Source organism: Geotrypetes seraphini, chromosome 1 (assembly GCF_902459505.1).
Source record: "Geotrypetes seraphini chromosome 1, aGeoSer1.1, whole genome shotgun sequence".
Taxonomy (NCBI): Eukaryota; Metazoa; Chordata; class Amphibia; order Gymnophiona; family Dermophiidae; genus Geotrypetes; species Geotrypetes seraphini.
In genome coordinates, this window is record NC_047084.1 from 303,923,547 (window position 1) to 303,945,139 (window position 21,593).

General features: G+C 43.0%; 1 protein-coding gene across 1 annotated transcript in view; it reads left to right on the top strand.

Moving 5' to 3' along the window:
* Positions 1–21,593, top strand: part of LOC117365127 (dedicator of cytokinesis protein 2-like) — a 1,549,644-nt gene that overhangs the window by 326,294 nt on the left and 1,201,757 nt on the right. Inside the window, exon 21 of the mRNA XM_033955120.1 lies at positions 18,661–18,761. Within this exon, the coding sequence (XP_033811011.1) occupies positions 18,661–18,761 (101 nt within the window). The remainder of the gene's footprint in view (positions 1–18,660; positions 18,762–21,593) is intronic.

The following is a 21,593-nucleotide window of genomic DNA, read 5'->3' on the forward strand; positions in this document are numbered from 1 at the left end:
TTTCCCTATCTATGGGCTCAAACTCTATCTAGTATATCTGGGGCAATGAGGGGATTAAGTGACTTGCCCAGGGTCACAAGGAGTAGTGAGGGATTTGAAGCCACAGCCTCAGGATACTGAGGCTGTAGCTCTAACCCCTGTGCCACACACTCCCAAGTAGGTAAACTAGGCAAATAGGACCACACAGAAACATAAGAACATAAGAATAGCCTTACTGGATCAGACCAATGGTCCATCTAGCCCAGTATCCCGTCTTCACGGAGGCCAATCCAAGTCACAAGTACCTGGCAAAAACCCAAATAGTAGGAACATTCCATGCCACCAATCCAGGATAAGCAGTGGCTTCTCCCATGTCTGTCTCAACAGCAGTTTATGGACTTTTCCTCCATGAAAGGAAGCTCTTGAATGAGAGGGCATCGGGTGAAGTTAAGAGGTGATAGGCTCTGGAGTAATCTAAGAAAATACTTTTATAAAGAAATGGTGGTAGATGTGTGGAATAGTCTCCCAGAAGAGGTGTTGGAGACAGAGACTGTGTCTGAAATCAAGAAAGTGTGGGATAGGCACATGGGGTCTCTTAGAGAGAGGAAGAGATAATGGCTACTGCAGATGGGCAGACTGGATGGACCATTTGGCCTTTATCTGCCATCATGTTTCTATGTTCCTATATCTCAATATGTATACTTAGGAGGAAAGGCAGGATATTGAAAGGAAACTCCAGAGTGCAAAGGCATGGGATGAAGTTAAGAGGTGATAGGCTCAGGAGTAAATGCTTTGTTACAGATAGGGTGGTAGATGTGTGGAATAGTCTCCTGGTAGAGGTGGTGGAGACAAAGACTGTGTCTGAATTAAAGAAAGCATGGGACAGGCACGTGGGATCTCTTAGGGAGAGAAGGAGATAGTGGATGCTGTATATATATATATGTATATATATATATATATATATATATATATGTATATATATATATATATATCAGGGCAGTGAAACAAATCACTTTTTTTTCTTTCTTTAAGAATAACAGCACAGGTTACATCATTAATCTTTCATCTGACAGGAGGCTTACTCATCTAAATTAACACTTCCTCTCTTTCACCAGTAATGAGACCTGCAGCAGCATACCAGAAGGAAGCTGGGAATTTGATCTGGCATGGGGAATAGTTACAAACTTATACAGCTGGTCCTCCTATAGTTTTGAGAAAGAAAGTGTGGGGAAGACTGGGCCGTATCTTCCTTGGCCAGGGCACTTTGCCACACACAGCCTAATTGCCAGCCATATTTATGCCAGCCACAACCATCCTGAGCAGCAGGGGCTAGTCATGTCTCTCACATGGCAATACAACTCCCAGCCTACTTATGCCAGCAGGTTAAGTTCTGCCCAGCCTTTTTTTTTTTTTTTGGTCACTCTGTTCATTTGCAGTCTGTGATGGGAACTTTAGTACTTTTTTTTTATTTGTGCATTACCAATTGTATTATAGGTACATTAGGTTTGAAATTCAGGCTGAGAGTTACACATTAAAAGCTTTAAAGCAGATGAGGAAAAGATGAACACAAAATGTGATGATCTCAATTCTCAGACCGCTATCACTTTTCGAAGTAATGTGAGTTTATTATACCACTACAAAAGCAATGTGAGAAAATTCAAGCTCCATTTTATGGTAAAAAGCATCCCAGCCACACATTATAGTAATAGGCAATACCCCATGGAAGGTGCCTGACAGTATGCAGCCATTTGATTCATTTAAACTAATTTATCATTTTGGCACCAATAGCATTATTAGGGCTATTCACTGTATTAGCACACAATTAGGGGCATCCGATAATGGTATATATGTGGCTAAATAAATGGAGTTTTTGGCCAACAGCTTGTTTAAGCAATTGAGTGGGTCTTTGCACCCCTCTCTTCATAGCTTATCATCTCACACCGAGGGCCCCTTTTTCACTATCAATGTTTTGATCAACACCTTTGTGGTATTTAGCGGGTGTGAATTTAGAAAGTTTTTGCCCCTTACCTGTGTTTTCCCCAATAAGCTTTTTTTTATTATTATTTCTTTGAAGTACCATTGTGCTTGAGTTGGGGTTTGACCAATCACTCCAGAGGTGGTTGCGCACCAGGCTTGAATAAAAAGTCTAATGTAGATTCAGAATTTTTAAAATAAATGTTTTAAATAAATAAATAAATAAATATTAAATGGGAATGTGTCTGTATGTTTTTGCTAGTCTCCTATGGTACATGGAGTACAGCTCATCTTTTTCCTACTCTGGGCAAGTTTGATTACCAGACTGCCTTATTGATAATCACTGCCCAATCATTTGCGCTGTGAAACCATAATAAAACAATTCAAATAAAAATTAAAAACATTTTTGTTCCAGGATGCCTTTGAACAATAACTGTGTTCTTAAGGACAAAACCAAACAAGTTTCATCTCTTTTTACATTACATTACATTAGAGATTTCTATTCCGCCATTACCTTGCGGTTCAAGGCGGATTACAAAAGAATTATAGATAGTGGGTTACAATGGAAGAATATTTGTCATTTCTAGAGGAGTCCGGTAGATTTAGTGTGGCAGGAAGATAGAGGAAGGACGGTAAGTGTGATGTTAGGACTGTTTCAGGAATTTCTTGAAGAGTATAGTTTTTATTTCTTTTCTGAACATCTTGTAGTCTGGGATAGATTTCAGTAGATTGAAGATCTGGTTATCTAGTTTTGCTGCTTGAGTGGCTAGGGGGCCATCTTATAGTTTTTCCCGTTTTACTTCTTTGATCGGGGGGGGAGGAGGGTGAATGGTGTGTGTGCTTTTTTTATGTCTGATTGATGTGGTTTTGATGAGGCGGTTGTTCAGGTAGGTTAGGCTGTCTCCATTTAGGATTTTGAATAACATACAGTAGAATTTAAATAGTATTCTTTCTTGTATTGGTAGCCAGTGTGAGTTGATGTATGTTTCTGTAATATGGTCGTGTTTCCTCAATGAGTAGATGATTCTCAGGGCTGTATTTTGGATTGTTTGTAGTTGTTTGGTCATAGTGACCGGGCAGGGGAGATAGAGGATTGTAATAAGATTTATGGTCGTACTAATCAGTTACATAAACAAGTTACGTGCCTATCTTAGTTTTCTAGGGAAGACTACAATATCTCATCCAGGTTCAGCAAGCTTTGCCTACTTAGACAACACAGAGACCCAGGCTATGAGAAATACTTTATTAGAAATATAAAAATATAATTCATAGCCAGCAGTAAATAATAACTAATTATTGTTCACAAAATATCCGAATACATACATGAAACTAAGTACATAATTATCACACCACACTTGTTAGATAAATGAGTAAAACTAATTCTTACACACGCTAAATAATTCCTTATAATAATAATATATAATATATATAATAATAATAATATATAATATATAATAATAATATATAATAATATATAATAATAATAATATATAATATATATAATAATAATTCCTGATTAGCAGCAACTAAAAATATAGCTTATCACCACAGGTATTTAAGTAACCTTGTCCCAAAGACAATCAAATTTTCTCTCTAACCCAGCTGATAAGACATTCCTTATTCTCACCACATAGATCAGGCCGTAGCACAGAATCAGGTGAAAGGGAAGATGTCTTCTACTCAGCACTGAAGATAAGAATTCTCTTGGTACAGAAACAAGAGTCCGTTAGCCACTGGATCAGCTGTACATTAGTTTTTCAGCAAAGGTTTCCTTTATGTGATGGAATCCAGATGTATAAAAGTCCGGTTTCTCTCTCTCCGGCAGAGAGTCACAAGAGGTAACTTTTCAGGTCTTAATTATTATAGAAGATGTGCAGAGAACACCTATGATAAGATGCGAGCTCCCTCACATCCTAGCACAGAATAAATTAATTATTAGGCACATTCCACTTGATTCATCAGATGACCTCTCCAGACCAATCCAGAAACATAACTTAGATGAATAGCCTTTCTGTATATAGTCTCGTACAGGGTGTGAAGCAGGCGCCTTCGTTAGATAAGACCAGCACAGGAGCCATGACTCCCCCAAGATTCACACAGGCTGAGCAGGTAGGCATAGCTGGATGTCCTTGACTAGAATACAGTTCTGGTACATACCCAGAATGCATCAGGCATAAACAGCAAAGATGTTTTCTTCTTTCTCTTCTTGTATTCATGGTTCATGCTGGAAAGATTTCTTGCAGACAATGGGTCAGGCTTTATGATGTCAGAGAGGCCTAACCTTCAGGTGTGAATAAGGAAACACCCCTACAAGATGTTGCAGTAATCTAGTAGGCCTAGGATTAGGAATTGTACTATAAGTTGGAATTGTGTTCTTTCAAAGAATTTCAGGACTTGTCTTAGGTTTCTCATAACTGCGAAGGATTTCTGTGTTGTTTTATTTATTTGCAGTTGCATGGTGCAGCATCTGTCTATAGTTATTCCTAGCAGTTTTTTGGTGGTTTGGATGGGATAGTTGGTTGAGTTGATTTCTATATTGGTTATGGTTGGAACTTTGTTATTTTCGAGGAGGATGAATTTAGTTTTTTCTGGGTTGAGTTTCAGATTGTGATCTTTCATCCAGGTCGCTACTGTTTCTAGTGTTTGGTGTAGTGTGTTTGTCATGGCAGTCTTTGGCTGGTCAAAAGGTATGAGAATGGTAATGTCATCTGCATAACTATAGGTGGTTATGCCTAGATTGTCCAGGTATGTTCCAAGAGAGGCAGTGTATAGGTTGAAGAGAGTAGGGGATAGTGGGGATCCTTGTGGTACGCCACATGGGTTGGACCAAGGTTCTGATTTTTCTTTATTAGATTTTACTCTGTATGTTCTGGATTTTAGGAAGCCTTCAAACCAAGAGTATACTTTATCTTAGATACCTATTGCGTCCAGAATTTGCAGTAGGATGTCATGGTCTACCAGTTCAAATGCTGCGGTCAGGTCCAGTTGTATGAGAAGCATTTTTTTTCCTGTGCTAAGGTGTTGTCTGGCTGTGTCAATAAGGGAGCCTAATAATGTCTCTGTGCTGAAGTTGGTTCTGAAGCCAGATTGCATGGGGTGAAGTATGTTATGGTATTCTAGATAGTTGGTGAGGAGTTTGGCTACTAGTTCTTCTGTTAGTTTGACGTATACAGGTATTGAGGCAATGGGTCTGTAGTTGGATGGTTGGTCTATTGGTTTGTATCCATTGCAGAAGTAGAGAATGGAATTTTGTGCTTGAGGTTGTAAGGAGATATAAAGGGCAGTGGTTGAAGTCACAGAATGCGTGGCTGTATTTTTTATAGAATTTGTTGAGTTCAGGCCATTGTATGCTGGGGAATTGGGACCATGTTCTGTCTGCTGCAGTTGATTCTATTTCTGTGGGAAGAATTGTGAGTTCGTTTAGGTGGGATGAGGTACAATTGAGGGTGGCTCTGGTGTTTGAAATTTTGTTCTTGAAGTGTTCTGCTAAGAGGGTGGCTGAAGGGGGATGGGGTATTGTTGGTGGTCATGTAGGGTTTGGTGTCTGTTAGTTCTTTTAATATTTGGAATAATTTTTTGGTATCTTGGGTTTCTGTGCCTATTAGATTGATATAGTGTGTTTTTCTCTTGTCCTTTAGTAGTAATTTGTATTGTTTGTTAATTTTTTTCCAGGCGGATTTTGTGTGATCTAGGTTAGTTTTTCTCCATTTTCTTTCTAGTCGTCGGCATTGTCTTTTAAGTTGGAGTAGTTCATTGTCAAATCATTGGTCTGATCTTCTGCTGGTTCTGGTTTTGATTTGTAGTGGGGCTAGTTCATAAAGGATGTTGGTGGTCAGGTTCTTCCAGTGTGAGATGAAGTCCTTGGGGGTCGCAGTCCTGGATATTTTCATCAATTTTTGTTCAGAATTTGGAGGGCTCGATGTGTTTGCGTGAGGTGTAAGTTATTTTTTTTATTTAGGTGTGGTTTTGTTCTTGTCCAGTTGATGTTGAAGGTGTATGTGTAGTGGTCTGACCAGAGGGATGGGGACCAGGTTCCATTAGGTGTTTGAATTTCAGGTGTGGATAGTTGCGATGTCGAGTTGGTGTCCTTTTTCATGAGTGATTTGTGGGTTTAGGATTTGGAAGGATAAGGCATTGAGAAATGATAGACAGTTTTCTGCTGGTTTGGATGTTTGGTCTTCAAGATGTAAGTTTAGGTCTTCTAGGATGAGGTTGCATTCTGCTGTTAGAGAGTTTTGGTATATGAAGTCTTCAAATTCAGGTCTTACTGTGGTCCAGTTTCCCGGTGTTATGTAGCAGAGCATGCAGTTTAGTGAGTTTTTTGGTGTAGTGCTTGAGAGATGACAGGCAAGGAAGTCCATGTGTGGGGTGGATGATTTTTCAAGTATTTTTAGGGTTAGAGAGTCCTTGGTTAAGATTGCTAGTCCTCCTCCTCTTTTTTTCTCTCTGCAGGTTACTGTTATTTTGTATCCCTGAGGGCAGACTTCTGTTATTCTGAGATCTGTGTCTGAGGTTAACCAGGTTTCTGTGAGGAAAAGGCAGTCTAAGTTTTCGGGTTTTATCCAGGTTTTTTAATGTTCTGTTTTAGGTCCTAGGGCTCTGATGTTAACGTAGGCACAAGAGGGTGGTGATATCAGTTTGATAATTGTGAGTCGTTTCAGGGTAGATGAGTGTTTTAGTAGGAGGTTGGGGTTTGGTCTAGGGAAGTGATAATCTTCTCTTCCAGGCTAGGGTGATGGGATGTTGAGCGCTGGTTTGGTGGTTTCAGCGTCTAGCTATTGGGGTTCTCCTGTGTAGATGTTGAATTTTGTTTGCAGTGGAGCTTGTGGGTGTGGTAGGTAGGTTGTTTGCTACTGCTTTCCAACTGGTAATGAGGAGGATTATCAATAGGGTTGCCTGAGTGTGTGTTTGTGGGATTAGCTTCATTTTGGTGGCCGGGGGTGAATGATGGGGAACGAGTGGTTGACTGTGAATAAGTTGTTGTTCAGTACCTGGATGGGTAGGGGTATGAGATTCTTTAGTATAGGTGCTGTAGAGAGCATTGTTGGGGCAGCTACCGATAGCAGTGGAGCTGCCCTGAAGAGATAGCTGGACAAGTTTCCGCCGCGGGGGGGTGTCAGGAGGCGGAGCTGGTCTCCCACGCCAGCCCGATCTCCCTCCTTAGCTGCCGAAGGTGCAGTTTCAGTTGGGGCAGCTCCCGATAGCATTAAATTTTTATCCTAACCTATTGTTCTTTCCCTTTTTTGTTGCGCTATCTCTTTCACGATTGTAGTTCTTCCCATTTTTCCTATTGTTTGAAGTTAGTCCATATGTCTTATTATGTGTTTCACTAATTAGTTTGGTATTGTTTAGTATCCCTAATTTTAACCTGTTTTTATGTTAATTTTATATTGTACACCGCTTAGAAACCTGATTAAGCGGTTAAAATTTTTTTTAATAAACTTGAAAAAAAAAACTTGTAGTGAAGAAGTATACGCTTCTTTGGAAACTATTCCAGACAGGCATGTTGTGCGCAGGATAAAGTGGGGAGGACAAAATATGGACACCCAGCTCCAATCATAGAAACAGAAAGAGTATCTCTGCCTAAAAAGATGGATGTTATTATTTAGACCTGGTACTTGTAACGTTCAGATTACAGAAAGTGGATTGCGTAGCTGTGGATTGCGTAGCTGTCCACTGGAAGGATTAAGGCACGACAACTCCTTAATCCCCCAGTGGTTGCTGTCCCCCTCCCTCTCCTCTAAATGTGAAACCAGCAAAGGATACCGGGCTCTATAGAAACATGATGGCAGATAAATGCCAAATGGCCCATCTAATCTGCCCATCTGCAGTAACCATTATCTCTTTCTCTCTCTGAGAGATCCCACATGCCTATCCCAGGAGCTTTTGAATTCAGACACAGTCTCTGTCTCTACCACCTCTTCTGGGAGACTGTTTCATGCATCTACCACCCTCTCTGTAAAAAAGTATTTCCTTAGATTACTCCGGAGCCTATCACCTCTTAACCACATCCGTGCCCTTCAATTGCAGAGTTTCCTTTCAAATTAATGAAACTCGACTCATGCACATTTACATTATGTAGGTATTTAAATGTCTCTATCATATCTCACCTCTCCCGCCTTTCCTCCAAAGAATAGATATTGAGATCTTTAAGTCTGTCCCCATAAGCCTTATGATGAAGACCACATACCATTTTAGTAACTTTCCTCTGGACCATCCTTTTTATATCTTTTTGAAGGTGCGGCCTCCAGAATTATACACAATATTCTAAATGAGGTCTCACCAAAGTCTTATACAGGGGCATCAATACCTCCTTTTTCCTACTAGCCATCAGAAACTGGATCAGAAACTGGTTGGCAGGTAGGAAACAGAGGGTAGGAGTGAAGGGCCACTACTCGGACTGGATGAGGGTCACGAGTGGTGTTCCGCAGGGCTCGGTGCTCGGGCCGCTGCTATTTAATATATTCATAAATGATCTAGAAACAGGGACGAAATGTGAGATAATAAAATTTGCGGACGATACAAAAATATTTAGTGGAGCTGGAACTAAAGAGGAATGCGAAGGATTGCAAAGGGACTTGAACAAACTGGGGGAATGGGCGGCGAGATGGCAGATGAAGTTCAACGTTGAGAAATGTAAAGTATTGCATGTGGGAAGCAGAAACCCAAGGTACAACTATACGATGGGAGGGATGTTATTGAATGAGAGTACCCAAGAAAGGGACTTGGGGGTAATGGTGGACATGACAATGAAGCCGACGGCACAGTGCGCAGCAGCCGCTAAGAAAGCAAATAGAATGCTAGGTATAATCAAGAAGGGTATTATAACCAGGACAAAAGAAGTTATCCTGCCGTTGTATCGGGCGATGGTGCGCCCGCATCTGGAATACTGCGTCCAATATTGGTCGCCGTACCTTAAGAAGGATATGGCGTTACTCGAGAGGGTTCAGAGGAGAGCGACACGTCTGATAAAAGGGATGGAAAACCTTTCATACGCTGAGAGATTGGAGAAACTGGGTCTCTTTTCCCTGGAGAAGAGGAGACTTAGAGGGGATATGATAGAGACTTATAAGATCATGAAGGGCATAGAGAGAGTAGAGAGGGACAGATTCTTCAAACTTTCTAAAAATAAAAGAACAAGAGGGCACTCGGAAAAGTTGAAAGGGGACAGATTCAAAACGAATGCTAGGAAGTTCTTCTTTACCCAACGAGTGGTGGACTACTGGAATGCGCTTCCAGAGGGCGTAATAGGGCAGAGTACAGTACTGGGGTTTAAGAAAGGATTGGACAATTTCCTGCTGGAAAAGGGGATAGAAGGGTATAAATAGAGGATTACTGCACAGGTCCTGGACCTGTTGTGCCGCCGCATGAGCGGACTTCTGGGCATGATGGACCTCAGGTCTGACCCAGGAGAGGCATTGCTTATGTTCTTACTTCTCCCTATGCAACCTAGCATCCTTCTAGCTTTCACCATCACCTTTTCAACCTGTTTGGCCACCTTAAGATCATCACATACAATCACACTCAAGTCCCGCTCTTCTGTCATGCACATAAACTCTTCACTCCCTAATCTGTACTGCTCCCTAGGGTTTTTGCAGCCCAAATGCATGACCTTGGATTTCTTAGCATTAAATTTTAGCTGCCAAATTTCAGACCATTCTTCAAGCTTCGCCAGGTCTTTCATCATGTTATTCACACCATCTGGCGTGTCTACTCTATTGCAGATTTTGGTATCATCCGCAAAGAGGCAAATCTTACCCGACAACCCTTCAACAATATTGTTTATATAAATGTTAAAAAGAACAGGCCCAAGAACAGAACCTTGAAGCACATTGATCACTACCCTCTGTCGCCTTCCACTCAACCAGTTCTTAAGAACATAAGAATTGCCGCTGCTGGGTCAGACCAGTGGTCCATCGTGCCAAGCAATCTGCTCCTGCGGAGGCCCTTAGGTCAAAGACCAGTGCCCTAACTGAGACTAGCCTTACCTGCGTATGTTCTGATTCAGCAGGAACTTGTCAAACTTTGTCTTGAATCCCTGGAGGGTGTTTTCCCTTATAACAGCCTCCGGAAGAGCGTTCCAGTTTTTTACCACACTCTGTGTGAAGAAGAACTTCCTTACGTTTGTACAGAATCTATCCCCTTTTAACTTTAGAGAGTGCCTTCTCGTTCTCTCTACCTTGGAGAGGGTGAATGACCTGTCTCTGTCTATTAAGTCTATTCTCTTTATCTTGAATGTTTTGATCATGTCCCCTCTCAATCTCCTCTTTTAAAGGGAGAAGAGGCCCAGTTTCTTTAATCTCTCACTGTACGGCAACTCCTCCAGCCCCTTAACCATTATAGTCGCTCTTCTCTGGACCCTTTTGAGTAGTATCATGTCCTTCTTCTTGTAAGGCGACCAGTGCTGGACGCAGTATTCCAGGTGGGAGTGTACAAGGCCTGGTACAGCAGCATGATAACCTTCTCCGATCTGTTCGTGATCCCCTTCTTAATCATTCCTAGTATTCTGTTTGGTCTTTTCACAGCCGCTGCGCATTGCATGTACGGCTTCATTGACTTGTCGACCAGTACTCCCAAGTATCTTTCCTGGGGCGGTCTCTCCGAATACCGCACCAGACATCCTGTATTTGTGTATAAGATTTTTGTTACCGACATGCATCACCTTTCACTTATCCACGTTAAAGCTCATTTGCCATGTCGCAGCTCATTTTTCGAGCATGTTTATGTCACGTTGCAGGTCTTCGCAATCCTTCTGCGTCTTCACTACTCTGAATAACTTCGTATTGTCCACAAATTTAATCACCTTGCTCGTCGTACTAATTTCCAGGTCATTTATAAATATATTGAAGGGCACGGGCCCAAGCATCGAACCCTGCGGCATTCTACTTGTGATGCTTTTCCAGTCCAAGTATTGTCCATTTACCCACACTCTCTGTTTCCTATCCGGCAACCAGTTTTTAATCCACGTGAGTATTTCACCCTCGATTCCATGGCTCGCAATTTTTAGAAGTAGTCGTTCATGTGGGACTTTGTCGAATGCCTTCTGAAAATCCAGATATACAATGTCAACCGGCTCGCCCTTGACTATCTGCCTGTTTATTCCCTCGAAGAAGTGCAGCAAGTTCATCAAGTAAGATCTTCCCTTGCTGAAGCTGTGCTGGCTGGTCCTCATCAGATTATGTTCGTCAAGGTGATCAATGATGTGGTCCTTTATCAGCGCCTCTACCATCTTTCCCAGTACCGAGGTCAGACTCACCAGTCTGTAGTTTTCCGGATCTCCCTCAAACCATCCCGAGGGCGCTCAGTTTATTTATTAGACGTATGTGTGGAACACTGTCAAAGGCTTTGCTAAAATCTAAATACACCACATCTAGTGCACATCCTCTATCCAATTCTCTGGGCACCCAGTCAAAGAAATTGATCAGATTTGTCTGACAAGACCTACCTCTATGTTGCCTCCGGTCCTGTAATCCACAGTATTCCAGAAACTTGACCGTTCTCTGTTTTAAAAGTTTTTCCATTAATTTGCTTGCCACAGAAGTCAGACATACCAGCCTATAATTCCCTACTTCTTCCTTATTTCCACTTTTGTGGAGAGGGACCATATCCGCCCTTTGCCAGTCCTTCAGTACCACTCCTGACTCTAGAGACTCGTTGAAAAGGTCAGTCCGCACCCTAGGATGTACACCATCCAATCCAATTGTTTTGTTTGCCTTTATTTTAGCTAGCTCCTCACGAGCACAACCCTCTGAAAATTGATCAGGATCTATTACTCCTCCATCCCTATTCACGTTTGTCTTCTGCAGTTCCACTCCCAGTGCTTCAGCCGTGAACACAGAATAGAAATACCTGTTAAGCAATTTAGCTTTTTCTTTATCAGCTTCTACATATTCCTCCCCTTCGCCTTTGAGTCTCACAATGCCACTTTTGCACTTCTTCCTATCATTAATATATTTAAAAAATGTCTTGTATCCCCGTTTTACTGTGACAGCTAATTTTTCTTCCATTTGCATCTTTGCTTTCCTGCCTACAAGACCAGCCTCTCTTAACTTTTCCAGATATTTTTCCGTCTTCCTCTTTCTGCAATCTTTTGTAGTTTATGAAAGCTAACCTCTTACTCCTTACTTTCTCAGCTACTACTTTTGAGAACCAAAGAGGCCTTCTTTTCCTCTTACTTTTACTTACTTGCTTCACAAAAAGGTTTGTCGCCCTTACAATTGCTCCTTTCAGTTTTGCCCACCGCATTTCCACTCCTTCCAGACATTCCCATCCAGACAATAATTCCTTGACGTAAACCCCCATCTGAACAAAGTTGGTTTTTGTAAAGTCTAGAATAGGGCTGACCAAGTCCGGTCCTCGAGATCTGCTGGCAAGCCAAGTTTTCAGGATATCCACAATGAATATGCATGAGAGAGATTTGCCTGCACTGCCTTCTTGGTATGCAAATCTCTCTCTCATGCATATTCATTGTGGATATCCTGAAAACCTGGCCTGCCAGTAGATCTCGAGGACTGGACTTGGGCAGCCCTGGTCTAGAACCTTTGCTTTTGAATGAGCCCTCTCTATACTCATCTTAATATTAAACAATGTATTATGTCTAAACCCAAAAATTGGGGAAACAAAACTCACAACAACTCACTTCCAAATGGAGTGAATATCAAAAAACAAAAAATGGAAGTGACACTACTTGTTTTAAAGCAAAGGTGATTCAAAACTGCAACTCATATGCATATCTCTTTAAGTGCTCAGAGAATTAGTTGTCAGACTGCAGAGCAAGTAATCACCTCTAATCATTGCACGTGAGACAAGGTGTACAAATTCATATTCAAAAAAAATCAACGTGTAAATTCAAAACGTGAAAACTTATCTGAAAAAAGCTGGGTAGAGCTCAGAAACATGTTCTGGGTTCTGACGCGTTTCGCCTAGGCTTTTTCAAAGGACCTGTACTGCAGCATTCAGATGTAAAATCTAAACAAAGATTAAATAGTTACCATCTGCTAAGCATGAATCAAAAACACAAATAAAACAACAAGGCTCATACAGCATAATCATGGAACTACAAACATCTTCAAAGTGGTTGAAATGGAAGGAGGAAAAAACGCAGTCTGACAACTAATTCCCTGAGCACTTAAAGAAATATGTTTATGAGTTGCAGTTTTAAATCACCTTTGCTTTAAAACAAGTAGTGTATTATGTCTATACATAAAAGAAAAGTGAACACTCATAAATCTAGTATGTACAATTTTGGTATACGAAGGAGGAAAAAAAGACCTCAGTGAGTGGGCCAGCCTACGCCAGTGATCAACATGCTGCAAAGCTGTAGCTCCAAAACTCAATTTAATCATACGTCAATAAAAACCTCCTCTGTGTTCAGTTTGAAACACTTATTATTTGAAATACTTATATTAATTTCTGCACTGCAAATCCCATCAATCGCAAAAGATATTAGGCATTGATGCTCTTATTATGTGACTCTTCTCTGTAGTCAGTAGTCATGCTTATTCATGCACTATATTCAGACTCCATCAATATGGGAGGGGAGGGAATGGATCCGGTCACACAGCGACCAATTGGAGGCTTCACTCAGTCTCAAGTCTGCTCAGTTCGTTTACTCACTCCTGATGACGCGTGGAGCGAAACTCGAGTAGGGGGGGGGGGGTAGGGAGGACCGGGTTTAGGCAACTTTGGGTGAGCACTAATGATTCTGTGGTGGTTTTGGTTGATGTTGTTCACTTCTACCATAGAGGAAACTAACTAAGAGAAACGTTGCACTGCTCCCAGATAAGTATTTTGTTTTATCAGGGTTGTATAAGTCACATACGATGCACCATATGGGACAATACTGTGGTTATGATGGTCCCATCCAGCAACCTCTGCTCTAGATATCACTTTGATTTTGTTTTGAGCACTGAGGTATGAGGATCTGAACACAGCACTTTAACACATATAATTGACTGATTTTGCAAATGATTGATGGTCCAGTATATATTATACTAGCTGATGCCGCGGCGTTGCATGGGTATTTACCGTATTTTCACGCAAATAACGCACACCCGTATAAAACGCGCACACGGGTATAGCGCGCAGAAATCACGATGATATGTACAAAAACTTTGGTATACCGCGCTCACGGGTATACCGCGCATGCTGCCCGACGCTCCTTTCGCCCGCCCTGACTTTCCGTGCGCTGTCCCGACTCTCCGTTCACCCCCCCTGACTTCCGTGCACTGTCCCCCCTTGAAGGTCTGTCCCCATCCTGAAAGCCTGATGCCCCCCCCCCGACGTCCGATACATCCCTCCCCCCGAAGGACCGCCGACTCCCCAACAATATCGGGCCAGGAGGGAGCCCAAATCCTCCTGGCCACGGCGACCCCCTAACCCCACCCCGCACTACATTACGGGCAGGAGGGATCCCAGGCCCTCCTGCCCTCGACGCAAACCCCCCTCCCCCCAACGACCGCCCCCCCAGCCGACCCGCGACCCCCCTGGCGACCCCCACGACCCCCCCACCCCCCTTCCCCGTACCTTTGGTAGTTGGGCCAGAAGGGAGCCAAACCCTCCTGGCCACGGCGACCCCCTAACCCCACCCCGCACTACATTACGGGCAGGAGGGATCCCAGGCCCTCCTGCCCTCGACGCAAACCCCCCTCCCCCCAACGACCGCCCCCCCCCAAGAACCTCCGACCGCCCCCCCAGCCGACCCGCGACCCCCCTGGCGACCCCCATGACCCCCCCACCCCCCTTCCCCGTACCTTTGGTAGTTGGCCGGACAGACGGGAGCCAAACCCGCCTGTCCGGCAGGCAGCCAACGAAGGAATGAGGCCGGATTGGCCCATCCATCCTAAAGCTCCGCCTACTGGTGGGGCCTAAGGCGCGTGGGCCAATCAGAATAGGCCCTGGAGCCTTAGGTCCCACCTGGGGGCGCGGCCTGAGGCACATGGGCCCAACCCGACCATGTGCCTCAGGCTGCGCCCCCAGGTGGGACCTAAGGCTCCAGGGCCTATTCTGATTGGCCCACGCGCCTTAGGCCCCACCAGTAGGCGGAGCTTTAGGATGGATGGGCCAATCCGGCCTCATTCCTTCGTTGGCTGCCTGCCGGACAGGCGGGTTTGGCTCCCGTCTGTCCGGCCAACTACCAAAGGTACGGGGAAGGGGGGTGGGGGGGTCGTGGGGGTCGCCAGGGGGATCGCGGGTCGGCTGGGGGGCGGTCGGAGGTTCTTGGGGGGGGGCGGTCGTTGGGGGGGAGGGGGGTTTGCGTCGAGGGCAGGAGGGCCTGGGATCCCTCCTGCCCGTAATGTAGTGCGGGGTGGGGTTAGGGGGTCGCCGTGGCCAGGAGGGTTTGGGCTCCCTTCTGGCCCGATATTGTCGGGAAGTCGGCGGTCCTGCCGGGGGGGGGGGGGGGTGTATCGGACGTCGGGGAGTCGACCGGGCAAGAGGGCTTGGGCTCCCTCTTGCTCCGATCGTGGATGCGGGTGGGAGCGCGTGCGAGCGGTCCTGCTGGGGGGGTGAATCGGGCGTCGGGCGGGGTGGGAACTATGTTTTAAAACTTTTGTATACCGCGCTCACGCATATAACGCGCAAGGGGTATGCGCGGTAGGTAAAAACGCGTATAACGCGCGCGTTATATGCGTGAAAATACGGTAATTATAGCAATAACACTGTAAATGGATTCAAATAAAGATACTTTATAGTGGTGAATGAAATTATTTTTTTACAGCTTAATAAAAAGTACAATATTCAAATTATAATGTGAAATATTTGACAAAATGAATACAATATAACTAACGCAAAACGTGATTATAAACAACATTTTTAGTTTCACCTCCTGGAGCAAGAACATATAAATTCTTGGGTGAACCCACCCTTGAGCAAGCAACATAGAGTTGTGGGCCGCGAGACCCCCAGAACATATCACCCCAGGTAGTGAGGGATCTGCATACCAAGTTTCGTTCAAATCGGTCAAGCCGTTTTTGAATAACTGTGAGAATGGCAGCTTTTTACATTTTTTCCATTGACATGAATGGGTGAAATCTGAATTTATGTTTGTAGCTCCGCCCACGTGTGCAGGTGGGCTGCGAGACCCCCAGAACATATCATCCCAGGTAGTGAGGGATCTGCATACCAAGTTTCGTTCAAATCGGTCAAGCCGTTTTTGCGTGATCGCGGCACATACACACACACACACATACATACATACACACATACATACCTCCGATTTTATATATATAGATGTTACATAAAGTGGACTTTTTTAGTATATAGTGCCTGTGCGTACAGTAATATTGCATAAATATGCAAATAACAGCACTTAGCTTGATAAACTTGATTATCCCTATGGAGCACCTATGTTTCACCTCGCAGCCTCTTCATGGGAATAAAACGGCTGCCATTTGCTATATTCATGCAAAGTCGTAACTCACTGACTCAAAATAAAATAGGCAGTTTGCTCAGCAACACTATTCTCCCCTGAAGAAGCCACGTGGTGAAACGGAGATTTCATTTTGAGTTAGTGAGTTACGACTATGCATGGGACAGAAAAATACCTACTGTTCCTGAATATTTATGACACCTGCACATCTGAAGGCTATTAAAAGTGGTGTACATTTCGGATACAGTATGTAATTTTCTTTTCATATAGAGCTTGCAATTAAAAAAAGAATCACAAACAGCTGATGTGGGATTTGAACCTTGATCTCATGATCCTCAGCCCTTTGCTTTATCCAGTAGTCCACTCCTCTGCTCTGTGCTGATATCTGTGCAACCATTTTCTAAGATGGGCTGTCACACAGATATCTATGTGAGGATAAATCAGGGGAGAATCGGGAGTAAGACCTGCATGAAAATGTAGGCGGAAGAAGCCGCAAGCATAAGACCTTCATATATTGTAGGCGAAGACCCCTGAGAACCCCAAATAGCTATATTTCTAAGAGAGACATTGTGCATATGAATTCAAACTTCTAAGCAGTCATTTTCATCTGCCAGCAAGAGAGAGATTCACCTTTGCTCCAGAAACTAGCAGTCAGATCTCCAGACTGTGACATCACTGTTTTGGGACTTTTCAGACCAGTACAGTACATGATTAGAAGTCCTTCTAAGAAGTATTAGTGAAGGACAGTGTAACTCAGGAAGGTGGGGGCTTGCTCTCTGAAGTTATTAGCCTTAGTATTGGGAATGCATTTGTCATTGAAATATAGAAAGGTCAGTTTTGGCACCAGGTGACATCACACTTCGGTATGGCTCCATGATAAGTGTATAATAATAATAATAATAACTTTATTTTTCCTATACCGCCATAATCTTGCGACTTCTAGGTGATTCACAGTGAAGAGAGCTGTACAATCAGCGAATTACAGTGTACAAATAGGGAAGATGTCACTGAGCAGTCAGTCATTACAGAGTACAAATTAGTAAGGAATATAATATTAATATGTTACAATATAATCTTAACATGTTACAGTGAAGGGGGCTGAATAGCCAGCGAATTATACACCATATAGCCAATAAAAATGATGAATGTGATGTAATCTGTAACTACGTGGTACCCTAGGCTACTATAAATATTATGCAGAATGGGAATAATAGGGAGGAGGGGAGGAGAAAAAGAGATGCATCCTAGACCAGGAGCTTGCTACTTTGTATATATGTAATCCTTATTTGCCCTGAGTGCTGTATTTTTATTGTGATGAGCTGTCTTTCATTTATTGCTGATAAATATATTTCATAACAATGGCGGAGTGGTAGCGAGATCTGTTTCTGTGACATGGTTGGCAGCCTGCCGATGTCACATGTCCCTTCATTTCCCTGTTCATAATTTGGATGGTACATTTTGCAAAAGAGATGTTCATGCTAGACATTTACAGCACATGCACGTGAGAAAGATGTCCATTTATGACATTCTGACTTTGGCATCCATATTCTGAGTTGGAAGTCCTTTCTAAAATGTTTCTCAGTGGATATAGTAGGGATGGAATAAGGCTTTAAACATGAGGGAAACTTAAACTCAGGGACAGTTCTATAATGAGGCCAACTGAGGTGGCAGTCTCAGGCGGCACTGTTGAGGGAGTGGCATCTACCTGCCGGTTGACTCTCTTTGCTGCTCCCCTTCCCTGCATCTAATGTTGTCATCCTTCTCTCCCCCACCCCAATCAGCATTTTTCCTATTTCACCCCCCCAAAAAAACCATCTACCTTCAATTTGTCGTAAAAGTTGCCAGGAGCGGTAGTGATTCACAGAGCTACCCTGCTGCCGGTCCTGGCGTCTTCTCTCCAATGTGGCCCGTCCTCTCTGACAACTTCCTGTTTCCGCTGGGGCAGTGGAGATAAGATGCCAGGACTGGCAGCAGGGTAGCTCTGTGAATCGCTACAACTGCCTGGCAACTTTTACAACAAATTGAAGGTATATGCAGGGCCTGGGGGGGGGGGATGGGAAACATGCCAATTGAGGGAGAGAAGGGTCAAAGCAGAAAGCCTAATAGTTGGGGCAGCCCTTGCCCACCCCTATTTTGGATGCTCAGGGAGTGGGGGTGCCAGTTTATCCCTTGCCTTAGGCAGCAATTGCCTAGAGCCGCTCCTGCTTAAGCTATACTATACACTATGTAAAGGGATATCTACTTTCACCATGTTGTAGAAATTCCAGGAGTGGTAAATACTGAATATTATTGGTATCTTACACTATTGTAACTGGTTCTTTTTTCCTCCTCTCTGGCAGGTCTTCATTGTGGGGTTAATTGCAGACAAGAAGTTCCAGCACTTCAATGCAGTATTAGAAGCCTATATTCGACAGCACTTCAGTGCCACTCTGGCCTACAAGTATGTTTTATAAATTATTATATACAAGGTATACCTATGGTATCTGTCTCACAATATAGTGTGGGTATCATGGTAGACAATACGATGAAACCTTCTGCCCAATGTGTGGCGACGGCCAAAAAAGCAAACAGGATGCTAGGAATTATAAAAAAGGGATGGTTAACAAGACTAAGAATGTTATAATGCCCCTGTATTGCTCCATGGTTTGACCTCATCTGAGGTATTGCGTTCAATTCTGGTCTCCTTATCTCAAGAAAGATATAGTGGCGCTAGAAAAGGTTCAAAGAAGAGCAACCAAGATGGTAAAGGGGATGGAACTCCTCTCATATGAGGAAAGACTAAAACGGTTAGGGCTCTTCAGCTTGGAAAAGAGATGGCTGAGGGGAGATATGATTGAAGTCTACAAAATCCTGAGTGGAGTAGAACGGGTACATCCAGAGCTCAAAGGGACATGTTTGGATGAGTGTTATGAGTGGCATATGGGCAGGCATAGACTTAGACACAGTAAGGCTATTCTTATGTTCTTATAAAATGCCAAATAAAACCCAAATAACAATAACAACAAAAATCAGATACAGTTTGCCAGACAGCGTGACTGTGCACTGAAATCCAGTAAAGTAACTTTCCATAGAAAAAGTGACTGCAACAGGCTTTATCCTTGAAAAGATAAGATCATCACTTATTAATTAGGAATTGAACAGTTGATTCTTATTTATGTTTTGCTCGCAATTTTTCATTGGTAGCTTGAGGTGAGTTACATTCAGTTTTCATATTGTTGTTATTGGAGATTATCTTATTTACTCCCCTTTTATTAAGCCGTGGTAGAGGTTTATACCACGGCCTTTAGTCCTAAATGCTCTGACACTGCTCCGGTACTCATAGAATTCCAATGAGCATTAGAGCAACATCAGAGCATTTAGTACCCCGGGCCATGGTAGAAACCTCCACCGCAGCTTAGTAAAAGAGAGGGCCTTAGTTCCTTTTCTATCATATTCCTAGTGCAATGTCAGTTAGTTTCGCGGTCAATCAGGCAGAGAGGAGAGAAACAAAAGAACTGTCAAACTCGAGTGTGGAGCCACATAGGGCATCAACTTCAGGAGGGGCAGAGGCTTCCTCAAAGATGGAACAACCAGACTGGAAGACTGCTGCTACTCTGCTGACATCCATCAGCGTACTTCCTTGAGACTCTTCAATAACACAGTGGGCGGGAACTGTCTGCATGCTGACCAACCATTCGCTGAAAATGGAAGATTGAATTCTCTCCAATCTCGAGGCATATTCAAATGGAAAAAAAATAATATCCTCATAGTGCTGTGACAGTTGGATTTCCGAAGCAGTTAAGTCAGTTAATGTTAAAATAAAATAAAATAAATGATCCAACTCACCAAAATTCAGCCCTACTTCACCAACATTCAAAAGAAAAACAATAAATAAAGACTTGATTCACTCCAAAGTCCATACACTCTCCTCCACTGTGCCCTCCACAACTGTCAGGATCATCAGCTCAGTTCATCGGTGTCTCTTGTTGAGACAAAAACTCCTTCAACTTCTCAGGGTCTTCAAACTGGAAGAATCTATCTTTATAAATTACCCTCATGAATGCAGGATAATAAAGCCCATATTTTGCCCCGATCTCCTTTAATGGTTGCCTCAATTATAAGAATTGTTTGCGTATATTCACTGTTGCACTCGCAAAATCCAGAACAAATATAATCTTTGAATCTTGGTAAGTCAGATTTTTGGTCTCCTTTGCCACTCTTAAAATTTCTATAGCATGCTGGAAACAAAACAGGTGAAATATTAATGGTCTAGGTCCCGACTGACCATTAGTCTCTTTCCTGGAATCCTATGTGCCCTTTCAATTTCTAATGGAACTTTTAAATTAAGAGGGAGAATTTTTGGTAAGATTTCTTCCAAAAAAGTTATAGTATTCTTTCCCTCCACCCCTTCCTTTTATCCCAGTATTCTCACATTTTTTCTTCTTGAACGATTTTCAAAATCTACCATCCATTTTTCCATGTTCTGAAGAACCCTGTGATCTTTTTTATATTGCAGCTGCTCTATTTCCACTTTCTCCATTTGGGTTTCTATCTGTTCCATTCTGGTATGCACCATTTCCACTTTCTGTGCCAAGTTTGCCACTTCTTCCTTCACCGCCTCCAGTTGATCTGTATTGTCTTTTATCACTAATCTAATATTTCTCAGCTCCTCAATTAGCTCTATCATGTCCAGAGCATCCACAGGCAGGGGAGTTTTGGAAGGAGTGGGCGGATCTTCCTTTAATCTTTTTGCCTTCCCACCTGTTTCATGCTTGGTATGCTTATTAGATAAAATTTCAGACTTTCTGCTTCTAAGGAGATAGATTTTAAAGCTGAAAATCGCCAAAAGTATGCCTGGGGATGGGAGTTTCACAGCTACACAGCCATTTCTTCTGTCTCTAAGTTCCGGAATTTTTTCATTTTTTTTAAATGGGGCAGATTGTGCATGTGTAACACACACATAACATCTGTGCCATTAAAAAAGAAGCCCTACCAGCAGTGACAGGAGGCTGCTTCCCTTGTCACTTCTGTTAGGGCTCTGCGCATGAGTCAATCGCTGTTGGGTTTGCATGCAAATGATTTAAAGCTCCGTGAAAATCATTTGCATGCAAACATGGTAGCGCATTGATCGCTGGTCCACAATTGGCCAGAGAATTGGCCAACAATGATCTAGTTGGTATTACCAACTGACTTTAGTGCATCTAGCCCTAAATGTCATCCTACATAGCAACCATTAAGCAGACTGTACAGTTCAGTCACATTGGATCCCATTCTGTTAAGTTTTTCACTGTAC